We start from the raw sequence: 24,830 nt of genomic DNA, 5'->3' as shown, positions 1-24,830 counted from the left end.
CACAATACCTGTTGTCAGTGTGTTAAAGGCATATTCTCATCTCAGCTAGTCATGGATAATAACCAGAGGTGACTATGGTTACAAAATCAGATGAGCTGGCTGTGAAACAGTTATGCTGTTTCTGTAATTCCCATACAATTGAATGGGAGCTATGAATACAGCTTAGCCTCAGTAGCTCTCACTTTTACACTATGGGAGTTCCAAAAATAAAGTAGCATAGCCAGCTCATCTGTTTCCATAAACCCATCCTCCTTGGTCCACCACATTCGATGGCTATTCCGATCTCAAACAGGAATGGCTGAGATGAGAATACCCCTTTCATGCAAGACTCTGATGTTCTACAGATTCTCATTCCTCCTGCGGTCAATCAGTGTGAATTCCTTCCCAGTGTCTAAAGCTACATTCACACCACAGGGAAAAATGGCTATCGCACTGCTTTTTTGGGATAAATTGACCAATCGGGCTATTCACATGGGCGCTTTTTTAACGGCTAGTGAATAGTCATTCAAAAAATAGAACATGTTCTATTTTAGGCCGTTTTCATGGCCAGACAGACTCGACTGAAATTGATGGGACAGTTTTTAACATCCATTGGACAGGATTGCACCCGTCTAACGGGTGTGAAAAAGGGGTACACTAGTGCAATATGGCCTTTTAGGGGGTTAAAAAATACTCACCTCATCCACTTGCACGCGCAGAGGCAGTTGTTCCTCTTGATTCTGAAGGAGCTGCCGAAGGAACTATGCACAAGCATGATGACGTCACCACACGCTCCTAGCATGATCACTTGCTAATGTCATCACATTTAAGTACAGGTCTTTCAGCAGGTCCTTCAGAATCAAGAGAGGAGCCACTGATTTTGAGTGTGCAAGTGGATGATGTGAGTATTTTTTTTTCCGGCTAAAAAACAAGCATTATAGCTGAGGACCACTATGGGGGACATTTGGGGCCACTATGGAAGACATTATTACTGCTGAGGAGCACTATGGGGGACAGTAGATATTTTCAATTACACTGTTTGGAAAACACAGGTTAGACTCTGGATTTTTGTAAATATAGCTTTTTAACACAAATCATTACAGGATCTGTGTTAAAAAGCTATATTTACAAAAATCCAAAACTACAAGTCCTGTAGTTTTATTTTTATTTTGTCTCTATAGCTGGAAGGCTGGAAGTCCATCTGGAAGTCCATTTTAACACAGTCACAACCATTTTTGAAAGCAATTTTTCTTACTGCACACAATGGAATAAACACAATATAGAAATAGTGCTGATTAGTTTGTGGATTGGTGCATTGTTGGCATGCGTGTGTAATAAAAAGGACACTGTGACTGAATGCAGACAGAAGCACTGGTGTATTTTTTAAGTTTATTAGCACAAAGCAGGGGAAAAAAACATTAGGTGATTCCAATATGGCCAAATGATACCAGCATTACGGGGAATCGTGTCATTTCCAATGATGCATCCATACACATAATCTGATATTTGCACTTGTTGATATGACAATAGCACATCTGGTAATCTTAGCTATGGGCAATGCTTGGTTCTCCTAAAATCCATGGACGCTGTGTGCTGCTTTTCATTGCTTTATATTAAACTAAGACCAGATAAGAATAAATTAAGCCTTTGAATTAAATCCACATACACATTGGGTGGCTGAGGAAGATTATAAAATTTCGCACAGACAGCCTCGCAATTAGGTTGATGCTTGTTTTTCTTCAGCTGCATTGTTGATATCACTAAAGTACAAAACTTTTTAAACTACCTCCAGAGGGTCAGGATTTATTTCCTGCCAGCTATGTTTATTCGACAGAAAGTACTATCGAAGCTAAAAAGTCATTGTGTTATGACTTCATAAATCAAATCCATAGCAGTTTGGTATTAGAAATGGAGGCCGTGTAATTTAACATCCAAATGTATCAAGAGTCTAACAAACCATTAACACGGGTTTGAAGAAAATTTATCTATTACTCTTCTTAATAATCAGACCTGCTATATATTGTGATAGTATAATATATTTGAGAAAGTAAGTGGAGGTTTATTTTGTCAACTATTGTTGGATATAGGGATTGGAAGAAGCATATATGTAATGACTTCATACATATCGGTACTAACACATACTCATATGGTCTTTCATTGTTCTAAAGTCACACAATCCAAAAGTTACGATACACATACTAAGCAAGGCTAGCACTTATCAATCAGGCTGATATCTTCTTAATCCATATTGGGGCTTATTTATGGAAAATAGGGTAAAGAGGAAGTGGAGATGAAACCATCACTAGATTCTTCAGTGTAGTAGTATATCTCTACATGGTTAACACATCCACATTTACTTTACGCTACTTTGTCATAAATGTGTCAATTATAGATTGCTACATTGCTACAGCTTTACTTTCTTCCTGACCTCCCTGGTTTGGGAGCAGGTTTTGCTTTTTCAGGTGCGGGTGCAGGTGCTGGTGCAGGGGCAGGTGCTGGCGCAGGTGAATGTGCATGTTTAGGAAGCTGGCCAGGTTTTACTTCAGGTATTTCTTCACCATGTTTGTATACACTTACAGTGATATCGACTGTTTCACCACCATACTTGTTCTTAACGTTGATGCCATATTTTCCAGAGTCCTCAGAAGAAACATTCTTAATTGTGAGATTTGAAAACTTGCCTTGTTCCAGTGTAGCAGAAAAATGATCAGTTATCTCTAGATCCCTATCATTCTTTAGCCATGTTACTACAGGATCCGGGTTTCCAAAAACTGTGCAGGTCAGACTTAATGTCTAAAACAGAATCACAACATAGAAGGACATAGTTAGGTATCTTTTTCACATTCACACATCATTTAATTGTATTGCATTAAAGGGAATTTACCAGCTCCAGAGATTGATGACCTATCCTCGGGATAGGTCATTAAAATCCAGTTGGGGTGGGCTGACACCCAGCACCCCCACCGATCAGCTGTTTTTTGCAGCCTCTGGTGCTGGAACTAACTCTTAAATGGAACAGGAAGCACAGCTCCATTCAAAGTGTAGTGACTATGCTGGGTTACTGCAGCTCATCTCCCACTGAAGTGAAAGGTAGCTGAGCTGCAGTAACTCGGCATGGCCAGTATACAGTACTTTGAATTTCCTAAACTTGCTTAGGTTCCCCTAGCAAGCAATCAAATTTTATATTTCAGAGCCCCTCTGGAAAATGAAAAATTCAATATGATTGGTTGCTATAAAGTTTTACTTTGCAGCGAATTGAGAAATCTCCCCCAAAGTGCTAGTTCCAGTGCCAGAGACTGCAGGGAACACTTGATCATGAGGGTGTGGATTGTTGGCCCCTCACTGATTGAATATTGATGAGCTATCCTAAGGATAGGTCATTAATATCAGGAGCCTGGAAACCCCTTTAAAGGGGTTCTCCGAGAATTAAGAAAATGAAAATACTTATACATTACTTTATTATAAATATATTCCCAAACAACTTTCATTAGGTATAATGGCATATTTGCCTGGGGAGCAATCATTAAGAGAAATAAAATGGCCGCCTTCCTAATCACACAGCAGGATTAGTTACTTCGCAACACTGAGCTAAAGTGCTGCCTCATCCTCCATTCTGCTCTGCTTGTAAGGGATTATGGAATACATTTTAATATGATCTTCTGCTGAATCTCTGTAGGAATGGAGTTCATGAGGAGACATGAAGTGTGAGGTCGAGGTAATGAGCAGCAGCTCTTGTATGCAGTCTCCATTACCACAGTCTGTCCGGTTCATCCTCTCTGTATTTCATGTCTCCTCATGAACTCCATTCTTGCAGATATCCAGCTGAAGATCTTATCATCTATATTCAGGATCATAATCCCTGACAAGCAGAGCAGAGAGGAGGATGAGGCAGCTCTTTTTTTAGCTCAGTGTTGTGAAGTAACTTGTCCTCTTGTGTGATTAGGACAGGTTTTGTGTGTACTAATAGGATGGCGGCCATTTTATTTCTCCTAATGATTGCTCCCTAGACAAAACTAATGAAAGGTATTATAACAAAGTAATATTTAAGTATTTTCATTTTCACAATTCCCGGAGAACCCATTTAAGGAGTAATGTTCTTTGTTATACTATATGGTACTAAGCAATCCATTTACAATGTTACTACTTCATAGGGGTCAGTGTCATGGACTGAAGTATGCAGTGTTGTTGGCCATTTACTTAGCTTCTTTATTTAGCCACTTAAAGACTTACATTGGTGGGTGAAGTCTGTAAGTGTTTATATAGAAAAGCTAAGCCATCGACCGCTTAAAAAATGGATAGATGCATTAAGCTGAGTGCTGTGCCATGTTTGTGGTGTACAGGAAAATGCAGCTAGCAGGGTAATAACTCTCTACATAGACCTTCTATGCGTCCATACAACAGTTGCCCCATTGTTCAAGGAGAGCCAAATAAGGCTGATCACAACCAAATGGGCAGAGCATTCAGCTGAGCGTTTCCACAGCTTCAGCTATACAACGGCAGTTACACTTTAATGATAGTGGTGTTAAAAGTGTGTTATGGGCAACAAGTGTTTATTGTGACCAATTATACATAAGAACTTGTCAAGTAAGGAGAGGTTAATGGGGTTGTGCCAAGTTTTAAGGTATTCCCCTATCCACAGGGGTGGATTGGTGGAGGGTTCTGACTGCTGGGAACCCCACTCATCCTGAGAATAGAGGTCCCCCCAATCTGAAGGAGCAACAAGTCTACCATGTATTTTGTCAGGTACAGTACTTGGCTATCTCCAGTAATACCCTAAAGAATGACAAGAGCAGCAGGGAGCATGCTCAACCTGTCCCTCCATCAAATCGGGGAACAGCACCACTGTTCTGGGGATTGGTGGGAGTCCCTGTGGCTAGGCGCCAACGTCAGAACTTGACATAATCCCTTTAAAGGAATATGTACACTATAGATCATTAATGTGACACACAGTAACACTGGATTTACATTTTTTCTAGACTTTGCATTATATTTGACTTTATATGTGTTGTATACATGTTACACCAGTTCTTTTTTTAAATTTATTTTTAAATATCAAAGCAAACCAAAGTTTAAAAAGCAATTATTTGTGTAGAATCTTGAAAACAATAAAAACTATGACAAGGTGGCTGAAAAATCTGTATTTTAGCATATTGTTTTTTGTACCGTAGCTTACAGACTTTTCATTTTAATGTCATTTCAGTCTAGCTCAGTGTTTGTTAATGCCAAAAGATCCTATGTTCCTTAACATTGTATAATAAGCCTTAGCTGATATCTTTAATGCTTTTATGTATGCTCACAAGAATCCCCTTAAGGCAATATATTGTACAAAATAATTTAAAAGCAAGCTTCAGAATACTTCAAATAAAACAGGCTTCTTCACTTGTTATTTCTTCCTGCCAAGCAAAATTTTCAAGGCAGAAAAGAATATATCAGCTGTTGAGTGCAATGTCAATGTGTGTCTGTAATGATGAGGACATAGCAATTCCATGTCAGTATTTTACTCAACTGTTTGTAATGTAATTTGTTTATATTACTGCATTTTAGCATTTCATTAAGATAACTACAAAAATAATCCTGTGTTAAAGGATTTTGTTTATGCAACATTTCTAATCTTTCTATTTAATTATGTAACTATTTTTATGCTATGCCCTTTGTGTATCACATGTCACTCACATACATTCATAATTATTTAGCATTTCCCTGATGAAGTATGACGTGTAAACCTACTTGTTTTCATTTTTATAAAAATGCAAGCGCAATCATACATTTGAACTTTACTGTATATAGCAATAATCATTTAACTGTACTCCTACTACTATTAATTCTCCCGTATCCTAAGAGAATTAAGTATGTGTCATGTGCCGGAGGCCCAAGGCAGACCTCCAGGACGTCAAGCAAACACGACACAGGCAAAACAGACCAAGGACCCACAGAGAACTTTATTACAAGTGTAATAAAAGCACATGACAGTAGGCAATAGCGGTAGAACTACCACAGAACTAAGTGCACCGGCAGACCAGTGGCAAACCCAGAGAGTGGAGAGCCAGTGAGCCCCGTTCTTCAATAAGTCCCTGGTGGTGGGGATGAACTGGGCCGAGGGCTCACTGTTCGCACCTCCAGGAAGGTCCCGGTACACTTGGCATCTACCTTCAGAGAACCAGGCTGAAAGACAACAAAACTGGAACCCAAGCAAATACAGGACATGGAACAGACAACAAGATGAACTGGGACCAGCACAGAAGCAGATGCCTGGACCCCAAGTGGAAGGAAGCATGACGATCTCAGGCAGAGCTGCACACAGACTAGAGATTCATACAGACTAGAGATCCTCCCTCTGGAAAACCCAGGGACCCTCTCACGAAGGCAGGACAAACATGGTACGGGAACAGAAGCAGAAAGGAACTACAAGCAGACAAGAACAGACAGGGATCAGAAGCAGTAGGCACTGCCAGGCAGGACAAAGGACAGGATACAATAAGAAGCAGTTTAGCACTGCCAGGCTATCAAATGCAGTAGAGCACTGCTAGGCTAAACAAGGAACAGACAAGGATAACATAAACATCATACAGGACAGGTACAGATCAGACAAGGACATAACACCAAACACCATCACAGAGCAAGTACCAACGACATCAGACAAAGCAGCAACAATATCATAAATGACAGGTACAACACCAACAGACATACTAGGCCATGTTCACACACAAGGCCGCAGCCAGCATACATCACAGAACCAGCATGCATGGGGAAACCCACAGCCAGTCCACAAACTGCATGCAGCCAGCCTGCACGGCACCAGACACATGAGCCACAGAGATGCAGACACGAGAATCCACAAACACAGGACACAGTTCACAGACTACACCGCAGCCAGCATGCAGTCCCAAGTAACCAGCATACACAGGTGTCAGCCTGCAGCCAGTACACGAGGGAGCCTGCAGACAGCCTGCACGGCAACAGTGATAAGTACCGCACAGAGAAGCAGACACGGGGACAGGGCCGGCGCCACCAGTAAGGCGACTTAGGCAGTCGCCTAGGGCGCCATGCAGCAGGGGGCGCCCGGCGCCCGTTGCGGTAAAAAAATAAAATAAAAAAATTGCTTATATAAGTTGGGGCCGGCCGGCGGCGCCCCTCATGCGGCGCCGCCTGAGCGGCTGAGGCTGAGCGCTTGCCGCTCTAAAGAATCCTGCTCTGTGTTGTTGTTAATGTAGCGTGGCCGAGCTCTGTTCGGTCCGCGGTACAGGAGCTTTTGTTTCCTGTACCCGGCCGGACTGACAGGAAGTGCTCACTTAGTGTGCACTTCCTGTCAGTCCGGTCGGGTACAGGAAACAAATGCTCCTGTACCGCGGATCGAACAGAGCTCGGCCACGCTACACTAGAGGTGGGGGTAGAATGAGTGACAAGGGGGGGAGAATAATGAGTGACAAGGGGGGAGGGAGAATAATGAGTGACAAGGGGGGGGGAATAATGAGTGACAAGGGGGGGGGAGAATAATGAGTGACAAGGGGGGGATACTGAGTGACAAGGGGGGGGAATAATGAGTGACAAGGGGGGGGAAATAATGAGTGACAAGGGGGGGGAATAATGAGTGACAAGGGGGGGAGAATAATGAGTGACAAGGGGGGGAGAATAATGAGTGACAAGGGGTTGGGAGAATAATGAGTGACAAGGGGGGGGAATAATGAGTGACAAGGGGGGGGGATAATGAGTGACAAGGGGGGGAGAATAATGAGTGACAAGGGGGGGGGAGAATAATGAGTGACAGGGGGGGGAATAATGAGTGACAAGGGGGGGGAGAATAATGAGTGACAAGGGGGGGGGAATAATGAGTGACAAGGGGGGGGGAATAATGAGTGACAAGGGGGGGGAATAATGAGTGACAAGGGGGGGGGAATAATGAGTGACAAGGGGGGGGAATAATGAGTGACAAGGGGGGGGAGAATAATGAGTGACAAGGGGGGGGAGAATAATGAGTGACAAGGGGGGGAGAATAATGAGTGACAAGGGGGTGGAAATAATGAGTGACAAGGGGGGGGAGAATAATGAGTGACAAGGGGGGGGGGGATAATGAGTAGCAAGTGAGAGTGGGGGGCGGAGAGAGTGACAACGGAGTCCCCAGAGCCAGACTGCAGCCAGAGACCAGATCATCTTATTGTCCTGGTGGTAAGTAGACAATGCAATATGTTTATTATGTAATTGTTTAGTTATTAATACTACATTGGAAACTAATTTACCTCACATCCGTGTGTGTTTTGCGGATCCACAAAACACGGACAGCGGCAATGTGCGTTCCGCACTTTGCGAACCGCACATTGCCGGCACTATTGCGGACAAGAAAAGGACATGTTCTATTTTTTTCAGGATCGGAATTTGCGGATCCGGGTCCGCAGTTCCAGATCGGGGCCGCACGTTGTATGGGCCCGCAATTCCTTTCCGCAAAAAGAGACATCTACAAGAAGCTGGATTAACCCTAAGGGAAACATAGCAGTTCTTTTAATTAAAAAACTGAGAAAGGGGTGGAACATGATATGGGCAGATCATCTGATAAGGGGGGGGGGGGTCAATTTTTATCTTGCCTAGGGCGGCAAAAATCCTTGCACCGGCCCTGCACGGGGAGAGCAACCATTCGCAGGCAGCAGTTCCACAAAACACCACAGCCAGGACGCAGCCCTAAGCAACCAGCATACACAGGAGACAGCCTGCAGCCAGTACGTGAGAGGGCATGAAGCCAGCCTACACTGCCAAAACTGTCACAGTGAACTGCACCGTGGCATAATGTCATAGCCAGACCATTATTTCTGATATTTAAGAACTCTATACTGACAGGGAGTGTTCCACAGGATTGGCGCATAGCAAATGTGGTGCCAATATTCAAAAAGGGTCCAAAAACAGAGCCTGGAAACTATAGGCTGGGAAGTTTAACACCTGTTGTGGGTAAACTGTTTGAAGGTTTTCTAAAAGATGCTATTTTGGAGTACCTCAATGAAAATAAGCAAATAACACCATATCAGCATGGCTTCATGAGGGATTGGCCATGTCAAACTAATTTAATTAGTTTCTATGAGGAGGTAAGTTCTAGACTTGACCGTAGCGAATCAATGGATGTTGTATATCTGGACCTCTCCAAAGCATTTGACACTGTACCATATAAAAGGTTAGTATATAAAATGAGAATGCTTGGACTGGGAGAAAATGTCTGTATGTGGATAAGTAACTGGCTCAATGATAGAAAACTGAGGGTGGTTATTAACGGTACACACTCAGATTGGATCACTGTCACTAGTGGAGTACCACAGTATTTGGCCCTATTCTCTTATAGAAGGCTTGCACAGTAAAATATAAATTTTTGCAGATGACACTGCACTGTGTAAAGCAATTAACACAGAAGAGGACAGTATACTGCTTCAGATGGATCTGGATAGATTGGAGACTTGGGCAGAGAAGTGTCAGATGAGGTTGAACACTTATGTAAGGTTATGCACATGGGAAGGAACAATGCAAGTCACCAGTACATACTAAATGGTAAAACACTGGGTAACACTGACATGGAAAAGGATCTAGGAATTTTAGTGAACAGCAAACTAAGCTGTATAAACCAATGTTAGGCAGCTGCTGCCAAGGCCAATAAGATAATGGGTTGCATCAAAAGGGGCATAGATGCCCGTGATAAGAACATAGTCCTACCACTTTAGAAATCACTAGTCAGACCACACATGGAGTACTGTGTACAGTTCTGGACTCCTGTGAACAAGACAGACATAGCAGAGCTGGAGAGGGTTCAGAGGAGGGCAACTAAAGTAATAACTGGAATGAGTGGACTACAGTACCCTGAAAGATTATCAAAATTAGGGTTATTCAGTGTAGAAAAAAGACGACTGAGGGGAGATCTAATAACTATGTATAAATATATCAGGAGTCAGTACAGAGATCTCTCCCATCATCTATTTATCCCCAGGACTGTGACTGTGATGAGGGGACATCCTCTGCGTCTGGAGGAAAGAAGGTTTGTACACGAACCTAGAAGAGGATTCTTTACGGTAAGAGCAGTGAGACTATGGAACTCTCTGCCTGAGGAGGTGGTGATGTTTTTTTTTTTTGCCTTCTTCTGGATCAACTTGCAGGATAACAGGCTGAACTGGGTGGACAGATGTCTTTTCAGCCTTATAAATTATGTTACTATGTTATCTGTTCACACCAGTGTCTGTTCCTTTCAGTCAGAAGAGCAAGAGAAGAGCAGTCTGCAGAAATACTTTTGCTGTCAAAAACTATACTTAAACTCAAAAGAAAATATAACGGATCCCATTGTAAGACAATGAGATCTTTTAGGATTACTTAAGATCCATATGATGATCCATGATAGCTGTTGTGGCACTATTATCAATAGAAGCTATGTGCTAGTGTGAAATTAGCATAACTAGAAGTATTAAACGTAGAAAACGTAAATGATTTTTTCCACGACTGGTAGTCTTTCCTTAAGGCCTTATTCATACATCAGTGTTCAGTCAGTGATTTCCTTCAGTGATTGTGAACCAAAACCAGGTGCAGGTCTAAACACAGAACAGATGCAGATCTTTCCCTTATACCTTATTTCTGTGAAGGGGCACACTGGCCATACACCCTACAGGGAATTTTCCTGGTGGGCTGATGCCCATAGGGCCACCCGAGCCCTCCTATCTGCCGCTGGCTGGGTACATACTACTGGGAGAACTATAGGGGGCTTTATTAGTGGAGGTCCAGGAAGCAAGCTGAAGGAAGGGCTGGCTTGCTGTTATGACCTCCTGAGACCCCTGCTTCATATTCATATTAGAGACAATTTGGTAGAGGAAAAGGAGAAAACATGGCAGCTACTGATGGCTGCCACAAAGTGTCAAGCTTCTGGGGAGGTACCTTGTGCTGCACTGTGGTATTTGGTTCTGTGAGATAATATTCTGTGCTGCACTGTGGTATTACTGACTCTAGAAGCTTCTATTGACCCCATGTATGAGTGTGGCCCCACCTTCTGTCAATTTGGACACTCCTACAACATCGAGGCTAAGTTTATGGCTTTTTCCAGGGCCTCATTAAGTTCCCAGTCCGCCCCTGTTTCTGTGTAGCCTCCACTCCTGATTTTGGCTCACAATCACGGATGTGACATGTGAATAGACAATCAATGTGTATTGACTAGGGGTCTGACCTTTGAAAACCCAAACAATCAGTCAATCTTTACATAGTAGCCACCATTCCCAAATTACCCTAATTTTTACAGACAGTTCCGGTAAATTCAGTCTGTCCTGGGCCAGAAATGAGTGGGGCTTTTGTATGCCTCACCCATAAGCAGGCAGTCCCAGTCTGGTTTGGAGGCGTTTCCGGGATGGGGCTTACAATTTTAGTATGTATGTAGATTTGCACTGGCAACTTCAGAAATCAGTGGAACAAATATTGTACGATGATTTTGGAACACTTGGAATTTCAGATTTTACTTTAGCTTAAAATGTTCTTTTTCCCCAATTGACACTTTAGTAGACTAGAGCAGATATATTGGTTTAACACTTTATTATAGAGACTCAGCTACTATGTATACAAAGACAGGCATAAAGCAATGTGCTTCTCTTACCTTGCCTTCCATTATAGTTACCACATCAGGCAATCCACCAATCACTTTACCACGATCTAAGGAAATAAGGGAAAAGGTCAATCATCAAGATAGCAGAACCTTATGAATTTAGTTGCTATGTATATGCGAGTGCATTCAGGAACACCTCTGAATATCACCCAAACGTGTATTTTAATGCCAAATAGGTTTTGGAACCGTGCTGCAGGAAAAATACATACATATTTTTCCTGCAGCGCGGTTCCAAAACCTATTTGACTTTGATTTTACCTGTGTGAAACCTACCGCACTACTCCGGGACCAGCAGCAGCACTAATAGTGTTCGTGTTGGGACACAGGACTGACCTTCTGTTTTATCTGTAATTTATCTGTGTATTTTAATGCGCCTGAAATATGCTCCAAAATGAAAAAATGGGTCACTTGCTATAGGCCAGGCATTGCCAACCTGCGGCTCTCCAACTGTTGCAAAACTACAACTCCCACTTTGCCCTGCTGTAGGCAGTCATGGCATGCTGGGAGTTGTAGTTTTGCAACAGCTGGAGAGCCTCAGGTTGGCCATCCCTGCTATAGGCCATAGGTTCTCAATCTGTATTATGTGTAGCCTAGGAGGAACATGCCATGTCTCCAGTGGGTACTTGCATTGATGTCATGCTAGATTTTCTAATAGGTCCAGCACAGTGAATAATAATAGGCTGAGTGGTACATTAATGTCCTTTAATTGATTTAAGGTACTTGACTTACAATCATTGAGAAATACTTCCATGTACAATTCTTTTTCCGTTATGATGTGCTGATTAAACAGAAATGCACCATATTGGACCCACTATTTTAATAAGGTCTGCATCATGTATAGCTTTCTAATCTTAATCACCCTGGCACCCACAGGAATATATTGATACCACAGTGATATCAGCTGTCTACAACACACCAAGCAACCCTACGCAAACACATAGAGCTACCTGTATTATTCATCGCATTGTATAAATACTTACTTTTTTCAGCAAACGCTGCGGCCCTGTGGGAGAGAGAAAAAGTAATTGTTTAATATAATATTTTATATGTCTTATTTTGCATACAAGATAATGAGTTTCATACTTACTTGAGTCTCTGGAATTCAGCATAGGCTTCATCAAAAGCTGAAATTAAAAAAGATGATGTGTCATTTGGTTTCTATAGCAACACTGGAGTTTCTCAGGCGAAAAAGAAGGTAAAACATCAGCTCATAGCTTTATTTGTACTTGGACTTGGGCTAAAACGCCCCAGATTTGTAAGCGTTACCTTGTCCTGATAAATCAAGAATTCTCTTATGGGAACTTTTGGCATCAAATATCTCAAATGTATATTTTCCTTTGTCCTTTTCTGTGGGTTCACATATCTGCAACCAGGCATACTCATCCGTGCCACCGATTCTCATCTTCTCGCTCGAAGAAATCTTTGAATCTCTTTTGTACAAATAAAATTCAAAATTATTATTTTATCACTTCTTTTTTTATATATATATGTACAATAATTAAAAACATTCAAATGTAAAACAAAATGGGATACAAGAAGGTAGAAATAATAAAAACGTATGCATCTAGAAGAATCAATAGCTTTAACATTTTAAAACTTTTTTCTAGCATTTTTCATTTGGGTCGTGAATGCAAAATTAAACACCTTTCTAAACAGTTTCCACTAAAGAGCTTGTGTAACTTTATCACATGGCATTTATCATGTAGAGAAAGTGACTACAAGGCACTTACTAATGTATTGTGATTGTCCATATTGCCTCCTTTTCTGGCTTGGTTTGTTTTTCTGTAGTACTTTTACAGTGCTTTTTTCCTATGTTTGCACACTATAGTGTTGGCTTCTCTGGTGGCTGGGACCATGGGAGCGCACATAGGCACATATGTGCAGCAACTCTCATTATGGCCACCTCGTATCTGCACTGCAATGGCAGCCATAACCCCTGGAAACTTGCAGTTCATAATGTGATAGAAAAATGAATCAAGCCAGCAAAGGAAGCAATATGGACAATCACAATGCATTAGTAAGTGCTATGTATTAACTTTGTGTATAAGATGAATGCTATTTGCTGAACCCCTTTAAAGTGGTATTCTGTTTCCCCCCCAAAAAAAAATTAAAAATATTTCAGCATTACCCTCATTTGACTCCTTCACCTTTATTTTTGTGTTTCCCATGCACTATTTTTAATCCCAGCACTAGACTGGTGGGGCATGTTCACAGTATCAACTCCATACTAATGCCTCCACCCCCTGCATGAACATTACAGGTCTGAGCCGGTAGCTAGCTCTGCCCCCTCTTAGCTCCTAGTTTACCTCCATTCAGCTGGGAATCTAGTGATCCCTCCCTGGTGTCCAATCTGCAAGCGCCAATTCATGGCCTGTTTGCTGCATTTGCGCATGCACATTGTAGTCAGAAGCAAAGGAGACCAGGACCCAACCGGATATGTTGTAGACATAAGTGGGACTGGAACTAAACAAGGCAGTGGGCACCACATCCCTTACTTGTAGCACTGGAAAATGGGGCATTTAAAAAACCTGAAGGACATGAGTGAGTGTTAATTAGTGGCAAGGGGGGGGTTGAATGGTGAAAAGTAAAACAATCCTACAATACCTATCTAAAAATGTCCTAACATTTTTCTTCTGCAGTGTGTGTAGATCACTTACCTAGCTGCAGCGGCTTCTGAATCTGACCTAAATCCATCAAAGCTCTGCTCCTGTTTCTAACGCCTCTGTGCTCTCCCTTCTCTAAGTGTTAGAGAAGGGGCCGGGAAGGGGGCGTGATTACCGTGACTTGAAGCAAGGAGGCCGCTGCCTCCTTACCTTCAAGCATGTGTGGAGAAGCGCGCCAGGCAGGGGATAACACAGCGTTTTCAGTACTTTTGCTGCATCTGCTTTCAGGAAGAAAGGCATCATCAGAAACACACTGCGGGCTACACGCAGGTACTGCTGGTGGCTTGGGATGGTTTTGGGAGGTGACAGGTTCCCTTTAAGGCGCATTTGCACACCCAGCCTTCCTGACAGTCGGCTGCTCGTTCAGTTGAGGTGAAGCTCTGCATTTACATGCAGTGATCACCTCCACAGTAGAAGGGGAGATCCCTATTGCATTCCCTCCTCCTCACATAGCTGCAATGTTTCTGGGCAGCAGATCGTAAAGGTTCAGATTCTAGTACCAAAGAAAAACATATTCTTTAAAGGCAAACCCAGACACGGATTTGCATTCTAGCAAAGCTTTTCTTACAGAATATACAGTGGAAACATGATAAGCTATGGTATGTTACTCTTAATGGGACTCTGTCAGCAGCTTTGACCACTCAGAACTGCTCACTGCCCTGCACAGGTAATGGAGGAGCAGTGTAAGCATACTGCGGTAGGGTCATGGAGGTTGCATGACTATGACATTCAATTTCTAATTTCCCTGGCACTGCAATCTCAAGTGCTATGGAGACACTCACTTAAAGGGGTTATCCGACATTAACAAATGCTCCCCCATATGCCGAGACCCTCCCATGCGGGTGACGCTAGGGAGGCTCATCCCCCTGCCATTGGCTGCTCCCCCCGACAACGGATGTTTTCATCCGCGCACGGCGAGAAGCAACAGTGGCGGTGCAGGGACCAGGAGTGGCACGAGGAGTGGGGAGCCAGGTAAGTAGAATCAGTGTGAGGGGCCCGGCGTAAGGGGGAGCATTTGTTAGTGTCGGATAATCCCTTTAATGTTCAGTGCCCACTGCTCTCTGCACTGAGCACTTCCCAAAACCCTTCCCACCATTTTGAGTGACGTCCTATCAGGAGACTGCTCAGCATCACTCACTGGAGAGTGGAGGGCATGGGGTTCACTGAAGAGAGCTTCATGAACTGAGCAGGAAGGAACCACCTGCATGGACCACCTCTATGATTCTTGAGATTGTTATGCAGGGGTGGGGGAGGTTTAAAAGCTGGATTTTTTGGTCATGCAACCTGCACGACTATCACCCTGGGTATTCTTACACTGCTCTCCCCTTCACCTATATAGTGCTGTTAGCAGTTTTCAGGTGTAAAAACCGCTAACAAATTACTTTTAAGATATGCATATGGTTTGGGTTTTTTGCCTCCTTCATAAAAAAATAAATAAAATGAAATTCTACTCTCTGCTGGTTCAGTTACTGGTATAATCCCATCATTTGTGTAGCACTTCAGAACAAATTAGTTAGCTATGACTGCTATTATAATAATGTTAGAAATATCAGTATATTAACTTAGACATGAAAGTCACAAATAGTTAGTCTAAATATGATTACAACATTCCAGCAGAAACAGAGTTAATCCGTAAAAATATAAAATAGTTACTTGAAAATAAAATGTCACCCCTGCAGTCATTTCCTATCTAATTGGCACTGCTGTGTTCAGCGTTCGGCATTACAATAATGACAGACTTTGAAAGAGATGATCTCAACCTATCATTCTCGGAGATGAGAAACTACAGACTCTTGTAAATGAATGAACAGAGCACAACGAAGGCACTCACGAAAAAAAAAACATTCTTTGAAGAGGAAGGCATACTGTAAGTCGTCATGTAAGCAGATGCTTAAGTGAATTTTATTTACTATTAGAAATAACCAAAATGCCCATTAAAATGTGTTGTAGGCAATCCAAGCCATAATGGATTAATGATCTGAGTCTACAGTAGCTGTTTTGCTAATATAAAAATGATCAGTACATCTGTGTCCCTATTTATAATAGGAGTCATCATTTTATCTGACACAGCTATATTTCATATATATCAGCCAAACGTATTGACAACCACATTTATAAATGTCCATAGCTCAAAGGACCAACAGAGTGATGTTAGCAGGTTTGACCATGAAAAAGGTTATCAGCACCGGGCAGGTTGGTTTAAAGGAAATGTGTCATCAGAAAATGAACCATTGTTTAAATCATAGTTTTATGTTAAACATATTTTTATGGAATGTTTGGTGATGTTTTATTTTTCCATATTACTTTATTTAAAAATTGTATACAATCCTGCAAATTTCCCACTTGGCCATTAGGTTTGACTTCTTGTTCTGTACAGGAAACTTTCCAGTAGCTGTTCTTATTATCATCACAAGCAGAATTACAATGACAAGTAACACCTCTGTATAGATAACACAGGCTCCACCATTCACAATAGATAATATCACAGCTTATCAGCTCACTCCTAGGGGTGCTGCTATCATTCATAAGGCAAAACGCCGCCATATTCCTATTCCCCACAAAAAGGTACAATGTTCTTGCACCCGATTTCCCTCCCCTCAAGCTTTGGGCTTATACAATGTAACTGCTTTCAAAAGATAGGGAGTCTTAATATATTTTAGGCCTAGTGGCCAGCGTCAAAATTCCGGGATTATATACATTTTTTAACATGCACAGTAACATGGTGGAAAAAACAAAAAAAAAATTAAATATACAGTACAGACCAAAAGTTTGGACACACCTTCTCATTCAAAGACTTTTCTTTATTTTCATGACTATGAAAATTGTAGATTCACACTGAAGGCATCAAAACTATGAATTAACACATGTGGAATTATATACATAACAAACAAGTGTGAAACAACTGAAAATATGTCATATTCTAGGTTCTTCAAAGTAGCCACCATTTGCTTTGATTACTGCTTTGCACACTCTTGGCATTCTCTTGATGAGCTTCAAGAGGTAGTCCCCTGAAATGGTTTTCACTTCACAGGTGTGCCCTGTCAGGTTTAATAAGTGGGATTTCTTGCCTTATAAATGGGGTTGGGACCATCAGTTGCGTTGAGGAGAAGTCAGGTGGATACACAGCTGATAGTCCTACTGAATAGACTGAATTTGTTTTATGGCAAGAAAAAAGCAGCTAAGTAAAGAAAAACGAGTGGCCATCATTACTTTAAGAAATGAAGGTCAGTCAGTCAGCCGAAAAATTGGGAAAACTTTGAAAGTAAGGGCTATTTGACCATGAAGGAGAGTGATGGGTTGCTGCGCCAGATGACGTGGCCTCCACAGTCACCGGACTTGAACCCAATCGAGATGGTTTGGGGTGAGCCCCACCGCAGAGTGAAGGCAAAAGGGCCAACAAGTGCTAAGCATCTCTGGGAACTCCTTCAAGACTGTTGGAAGACCATTTCAGGTGACTACCTCTTGAAGCTCATCAAGAGAATGCCAAGAGTGTGCAAAGCAGTAATCAAAGCAAAAGGTGGCTACTTTGAAGAACCTAGAATATGACATATTTTCAGTTGTTTCACACTTGTTTGCTATGTATATAATTCCACATGTGTTAGTTAATTCATAGTTTTGATGCCTTTAGGGTCATGAAAATGAAGAAAACTCTTTGAATGAGAAGGTGTGTCCAAACTTTTGGTCTGTACTGTATGTTGAACATAAAAATGAGATTTAAACAATAGGCCATTTTCTTAAAGATCTCTGCTGGGTTACGCACAACAGTTTCAAAAGTTCTAAAGTTACAGAAAAAGGTGCAAGAAATGAAAAAAAAAACCAATGACCACAGCTCAGTCTTTGAAAATCGTTTATAAATGAAAATAGCAGCATTGCCATTCTAGTCTAAGGCAGGACATTATCAATAACTAAAAAACCCTGCATGCAGAAGACCATATTTCAAAAGTATTGTGATGGTCTACAAGGGGAGAGACCTAACAGACCTGTAAGGTAGGAATAGAGAATTCAGGCTATAATGGGTATAGGCTTGTGAGTTAAAGTTTGGAAACGATATGGCATAATAATAATGATCAATTCTGCTGTATTGTGCAGACTGCGAAATAAACAACACAAATACATGGATCCATCTGGAATATAGTACAATAGTGTTTACTGGCACAGATTAGGCCTTTCAATAGCAAATGAGTAACTTTTAACATGTTGCACACTACCTAGTGTCTGTATCTTTAGTGGCCACCTCCAGCAGGCTTCTGAGCCATATTGAAAGACATGCATCATCTTAAACAGGTTCACCAGTCAATCAAAAAAGAGACAGCTCACCACTTAGTGAAAATCGCTTGCACGGGAAGGGATGACCCCAACTCCAAAGTCAAACAAATCCCAGCAGGCGTATTGGTTTCTGAATGCTTTATTAATCCATGTAACAGGACGCGTTTTGGCACGTCCAGCCTTCCTTAACTGCAGTTTGACTATGACCATAGGTTCAGCGTGCTCCAAAGATGTGTATCACCTTACTCTACTAGAAAGCCTTTCAAATTTAACAGAATTGGAAACGTGCAGCATAAAGTACTGGTCATGAGCATCTAAGTGATGGTAGGGGATGTTTCAGCCACACCGGAGGTCTGACTGAAGGTCCTATCCAGTACAAGAAAGATGTAACTAATACAGTTTCTACTGCTTATGGACTGAAATTCCACCTAACCAGCTTTAACTTGTAAAATGAAATTAAGTTAAAAAAAAAATACTTAACAGCAGCAATTAGAGTACAACAAGTCTCTGTAGAAGGCTCATATTCTTTTTATAACTAATCATAATTTCCCAGGTGTTCTTATGTATCTTCCAGTACTAAATATCAGTTGATACAATTAAAAATCATCTCTGTCATAAGTGCCAACGTCTGTCATTTACGGCATAGACCTTCTGTCTTAATTATTTTAACATGACACTGTAATCTGTCAAATACAGGGAATTCAAACCCTTCCAGTTCTAATAATTGAGAATAAGGTGGTATTTTTAGAAATGTCATTGTATATTTTCACACGTGATTATAACTGATATAGAGTTTTGTAATAAGCTATTTCTAACACATAGTAATGATGAGTTATTTTACCTTTTTCAGTACTGTACTCTTTTGGTATAGTGTGAAGAAAGAGTATATAGCTGACATTTGAGATAACTCTGAGCCCAGTGGTTTCATTTTTTTTTAGGTGCCATGGTTAATAGCTCTGTTTTTGGATAAATGATCATTTGGCCAACAGCTATCTCTCCCAACTCCCTCCCGGCTCCCTCATACAAATGTATGTATATTTTATGGGAAGAGTGGAGAAAGCCACTGCCAGACACTTTTGGCAGCGTTTTTTCTCCAGGGAGAATAAAAGGATCAGGTGAAAATATTAATTGTGCTTGATCCTTCTCCACCCTGACATCATCTTCGGGGGACATTAGAGTGTAGACTGAACCAGTGATTATCAGCAGGGTCAGCTGACGGTATACTAATGTGTATGGGTGTCTTCAGCCTCTGCAAGAGTTATATCACTTTACTCAAATACCACCATTTATCAAAACTGCTTTACTAAGCTACCATTGCACACTGTGGCAAATCAGTCTCAATTTTTAGTTGCTGTTGGTTACGTCCCGCATTGGAGCCTTACAATGTAGGAAGCTTCATTGGTAATAAAATGGGCGTGGTTAGTGTCACATGATGTCAAGACATCACCATAAGGAATGATGGGACAGACGGTAGGATTTAAGCATGAGGATAAGAGAAAACTGCAAATGAGATAAAATTAAAAGAAAAGAAAAAAACATCCAAAGAGAGATGGGAGCTAGAGTAATTGATGACAATACACTTTAGAGTGAAAAGTAGCTTATGGCACAACCCCTTTGAGTACCGCCTTAACCCCTTCTCGACATGTAACGTACTATTACATCACATGTCGGGTCTTTAAAGATGGCGCCCACTCCCGAGCGGAGCGGGCACCATAGCAATGCAGTTTCCTACAGCAGACACCGGTGGCTAATGTCCGCAACCGTTGGTAATGCCAATCATGGACATTTAACCCCTCAGATGCCATGGTCAAACCTGACCATGGCATCTGAGCGCACTGAAAACCGGAAGTGCATGCTTCCAGTTATTCTCTGGCTCCCCCATGTGGTGATCGGAGGAGCCAGAGCTTGTGTGCAGCAGCCCCTGTCTTTGTGAATAACAGGAGGCTGCTGCATAGTATTTCCTATGGAGCCCCCGCCTGTAATCGGGATACATAGGAAAGTACGTATCATGGGTATCGCCACATGTGTACATGCCCGTACGAACAAAATATAAAAGTTTTAATCCCATATGGAAAAAGATGAAACGAAAAAAATGGTCAAAATGGCCGATCTCTCATACTGTGAAGGAGAGCACTACTTGTAAATGCAGCAATCTCCTTCACTGAATAAACAGCCGATTGTCAGGAAGGAACAATTTCTTCCCAACAATTGGCTGTAACATCATACAGTGTAAACCCGCCTTTACCAGGAGAGAATTATGTGCATGCTCAGCCACTTCTCCATTCATTCTCTGTCTTTATGTGGCACACAGAGACTGCCACACCATGCAGGTTTCTGGAAATAGGTGAAGGTCCCAGAGGTGGGACTCAAATCATTGAAACAGTTATGGCGTCCTGTGGATACTTCATCAATGTACATAGGGATACCCTTTTTAAGGGATTTTTATATGGAATGCCGATCCTGAGGCAAGTGACGTCCTGGACATTGGTCACATGACCTAGGCGCCGCTCAGTTCCATTCATGTCAATAGGACTTAGCTGCAATACCAAGCACAGCCGTTATACAACATACAATGCTGTGCTTTGTATGCTAAATATAGAAACTCCAGCAATTGAGTTGCAAGAAAAATATTTTTTTAATTGGTATTGCGGCTGTGTATAATGTGACGTTTCGGGCCACATATTGGCCTTCATCAGACTTATACCGCTTGTTTCAATGAATGTCCAGGATGTGGGTGTCAGGATAAGAGTGCATTAGCACTGACTGGGAAGCGCTTTTTATGCTGTGAGGAGGTCAAAGCTCTCACTGGAGCACCACGGTCTCTTCAAGCAGCTAATCAGCCGGGGAACTGGGTGTTGGACCCCCATCAATGAGATATTGATGACCTATCCTGAGGATAGGCCATCAATATAAAAATCCCGGACAACCCCTTTAATGATGTTTGAAACAAAGACCAGAACAAGGGTGAAAATTCATACCTCTGGTACCAGCACACTTTCATTTCTTCAGAGAAGTACTTCATGTAACAATGGAATCGTATTCCTTCCGGTGTACACTGGATCTTAAGCTCGGAAGCAGATGATCCTATTAAACAAAAAGCCAAAATATTCTGCATTAGATCATGTTCACCTAGCATAGTTACATTATTTTTTTTTAACAATGTAGAAAATTCAGTTGTTCTCTAAATCTGTACCGAAAGAAAAGATATTTTTGATACAATTGAGACATATTATCTGTGAGCTTCGGTTATATACGAAATAGATTGAATTACAGACTTTGATGCATTTTTATGACAGTCCTCCTACAAGGATGCAGACAGCTATAATAAGACATTATGGGTTTCTGGTCTTCTAGGGTATTATTCTTTCAAAACAACCTAGTTTTACTTTAGCATTTTCACAAAGAGCTCTCAGACACAACATCTTGGTGCATTTTTCTCTCCGAATGATAAACACTCAGTAATTTCAGTAATTATCTTTATAATAGACTCTTCACTTTATCTACTGAGAGCTAGAGCAAGATATTTCAAACTGTATCGTCTGGTGCAAAGACTTTATCAACATTATTTAACACTATAGATTAAATGGATAGACTATAATTGTGTTTAGGCAGAATTTACTTATGTGCTGCTCCTCATATATATTACTTGAAATTCCGAAACACCAAAATGGTCACTCTGGGAAAATGACATATAAGGGTAATTATCTACTATGTTCATTTAATATGATGTGAGCATAAGGCAAAAGCTTTTATTGAGGATGATGGAAAGTATAACAAAACATGACAAAAAATAAGACCTTGTTGGCATACAAATAATAGCTAGCTTCAAAATCACAACAATGTGTGTAGCAAAAGGATTCGAATAGTCAAACAAAAAGATGGAATATGCAAAGACGTGTGTATTGTCACTATACAGGTGACTGTCAAAATAGTAAAAGCCTTGAGTACAATAAGTAAAGAATGATTATTCCAGTAACCATGAGTGCTTCTTTACCGAAGAGGCATATAGTTAGTTAAATCATCTGCACTTTATACCCCTTAAGATCATTTAAAAAAGGCTATGACGGCCAAATTACCCAGCCTTTTTGGCAAATGAACTTGGAGTAAGCAACTTGATTTTGACAGAGAAGTGATTAATGGTACACATTTGGCTGGGAGACAGTGTTCATTTCTGTACAGTTGATATTGAGGGTATTTTGTCAGAAATAATGACTCTGAAATATGAGAAAAATACTCTGTCTACAAGGAGAAGCTACAGACAGAAGCTCTTGCCATATCTGAGCATTCATTCCATTAGTAACTCTGAATCAGTTAACTGGGAAATCAATCTAGGGTATTAAAAGGCAATATTATCATAAAAAGCTAGGTTTTACTAGCATTATCATAGTTGGAATGTGGTGTATTGCAAAATTGTAAATATTGGTAATAAATATTATAAAGCTTAGACAATGCTTTACTAACAGGAGGATAAATTAAGGCCCCTTCACACAGGCCAATTGTCGAGAACAAAAGTTGATATGAATGGACAAGCATATACTCATTTATTGGGTGAAAGCATCCCTGGTGGTGACACCAAAATCATTGGTCCAGATTTACTAATCCTAAAGGTGGCATAAGCTTAGACACAATTTGGATGATAAATCTGGTGCAAGGATAGACACTTTTCTCTGGTGTTTTACCAACTACTGGTTGGGTTACTTTGAGACAGGTTTTTATGCGAGAATTGTGGTTCAATCTTGCTCTAGCACTGCCTACTTTCATTCAAAGCTCCATTCATTTCCACTAAGCCCCAATCCTTGTTAAGCATGTAACTCATTACTAATTGGTCTCTCCCTCAACTTTCCCCTCCCCAATCTATCCTTATTGCAGCAGCCAGGCTATTTTATCTGTTTAACCGCTACTGCAATGCCTCTGCTCTGAGTCAAACAGTATAAAGGCAAAAGTGTAGAGCAGCACCAACGGACCTCACCGACTAATACCGGAATGCATCAGCCACAACAGGACCGCAGATCCGCAGCAGTCCACCGAACAGGGGAAAGAAAAGAGGTCACAGCAGCATCTCCGGTGTATCCTTTATTGAAGCCTTGAGTGCATACAAAAAGCAAAAATACGACGTTTCAGTTTTTGCTTTTTGTACGCACTCAAGGGTTCAATAAAGGATACACCAGAGATGCTGCTGTAACCTCTTTTCTTTCTTCTGATCTGAGTCAGTCATTGCACTGGTTGCCCATACAGGACAAGATTCAATTTAATCTGCTCATTCTCACCCTCAGAGCTCTCCACAGTGCTGCACCCCCCTACATCACCTCCTTCATTTCTGTCTACCATATTACCCATGCTCTCCATTCAGCCAATGGCTAACGACTAACATATGCCATAATCTGAACCTCTCACTTCCGTTTCCAAGACTTCCCCTGATTTAAACCAGTTCTCTAGAATGCCCTACTCCAAGCAATGAGGTTAATTCACAGCATCCACAGTTTTAGGTGCTCCCTAAAAATGTATCTTTTTAGGTTGGCCTATCACATCCCCTGATCTAACTTTTCTCCATCCCCACCCACCTTCAGCATCATTCTTCTGAACCTGATCTACTGTCAAATATCCACACCCCATACACTCAGAAGCACTCCAGATATTGGCGGGGGACTGGCTCACGCAGTCTTATATCTACTCCCCTATTGCGTTAAGATGGCCAGACTACTGTACAAATCAAGCACTGTTACCATCTGTGTCACCCCCATCTCCACATAGATTGTAAGCTCTTGCTAGCAGGGCCCTCATTACTCTTGTTTTAACTGTTGACTTATTTGTTGCTGTGTTATATATGCCTGATTGAAAACCGCTCCAGAATATGTTGGTGCTATATAAAGATTATTATTATATTATAGTAGGGAAAAGTATAGAAACCCTAAATGCACCAAATTATTTCAATTTGCACTACTTTTTTAGACAAATTTTTGGTGCAGACACGTTAGTAAATCTGGGAAATTGTTTCTGGGCAGCAATCATCTGCTATCTGCTATCCGATAAATGCCTGTAAAGTCGGCTCATGTAAAGACACCTTTACTCATGGGGACAGATTTCATTTTTCAATGTTTGCAAGGAATAGGGTGCCATGCCATACATTTAGAGTGTTTGCCCTTTGACATTCTTCTACATGCCTAACTCTCCTGACTTTTATATTCAACTATATAGTGTGTATGCCATTTAGGAATATGTGATTGATGAAGTGATGGCATATGCTAGCAGTATGCCCTATATATGCATATGTGGGGGGTTACTATAGTTCCATGAACAGCCAGCACTGTCACTTTTATAGA

The 24,830-nt window shown here is 41.3% G+C and overlaps 1 protein-coding gene across 6 annotated transcripts in view; it reads right to left on the bottom strand.

The window, feature by feature from the left end:
- MYOM2 (myomesin 2) overlaps positions 1–24,830 on the bottom strand; it is a 446,804-nt gene that overhangs the window by 245,493 nt on the left and 176,481 nt on the right. For 5 of the 6 annotated variants that reach the window (XM_040428541.1, XM_040428544.1, XM_040428543.1 and 2 more), the window contains 6 exons: positions 21,489–21,594; positions 12,848–13,011; positions 12,669–12,705; positions 12,562–12,584; positions 11,573–11,628; positions 1,351–2,772 (listed from right to left, as the gene is read on the bottom strand). In XM_040428541.1, the coding sequence (XP_040284475.1) occupies positions 2,392–2,772; positions 11,573–11,628; positions 12,562–12,584; positions 12,669–12,705; positions 12,848–13,011; positions 21,489–21,594 (767 nt within the window). In that variant the 3' untranslated portion in view covers positions 1,351–2,391. Of the gene's footprint in view, positions 1–1,350; positions 2,773–11,572; positions 11,629–12,561; positions 12,585–12,668; positions 12,706–12,847; positions 13,012–21,488; positions 21,595–24,830 lie in introns of those variants that run through there. The other variant, XM_040428545.1, reaches the window with a different exon arrangement.

Source organism: Bufo bufo, chromosome 4, assembly GCF_905171765.1.
Source record: "Bufo bufo chromosome 4, aBufBuf1.1, whole genome shotgun sequence".
Taxonomy (NCBI): Eukaryota; Metazoa; Chordata; class Amphibia; order Anura; family Bufonidae; genus Bufo; species Bufo bufo.
The sequence above is the reverse complement of the archived record's forward strand: the minus strand, read 5'-3'. Positions and strand labels throughout refer to the sequence as shown.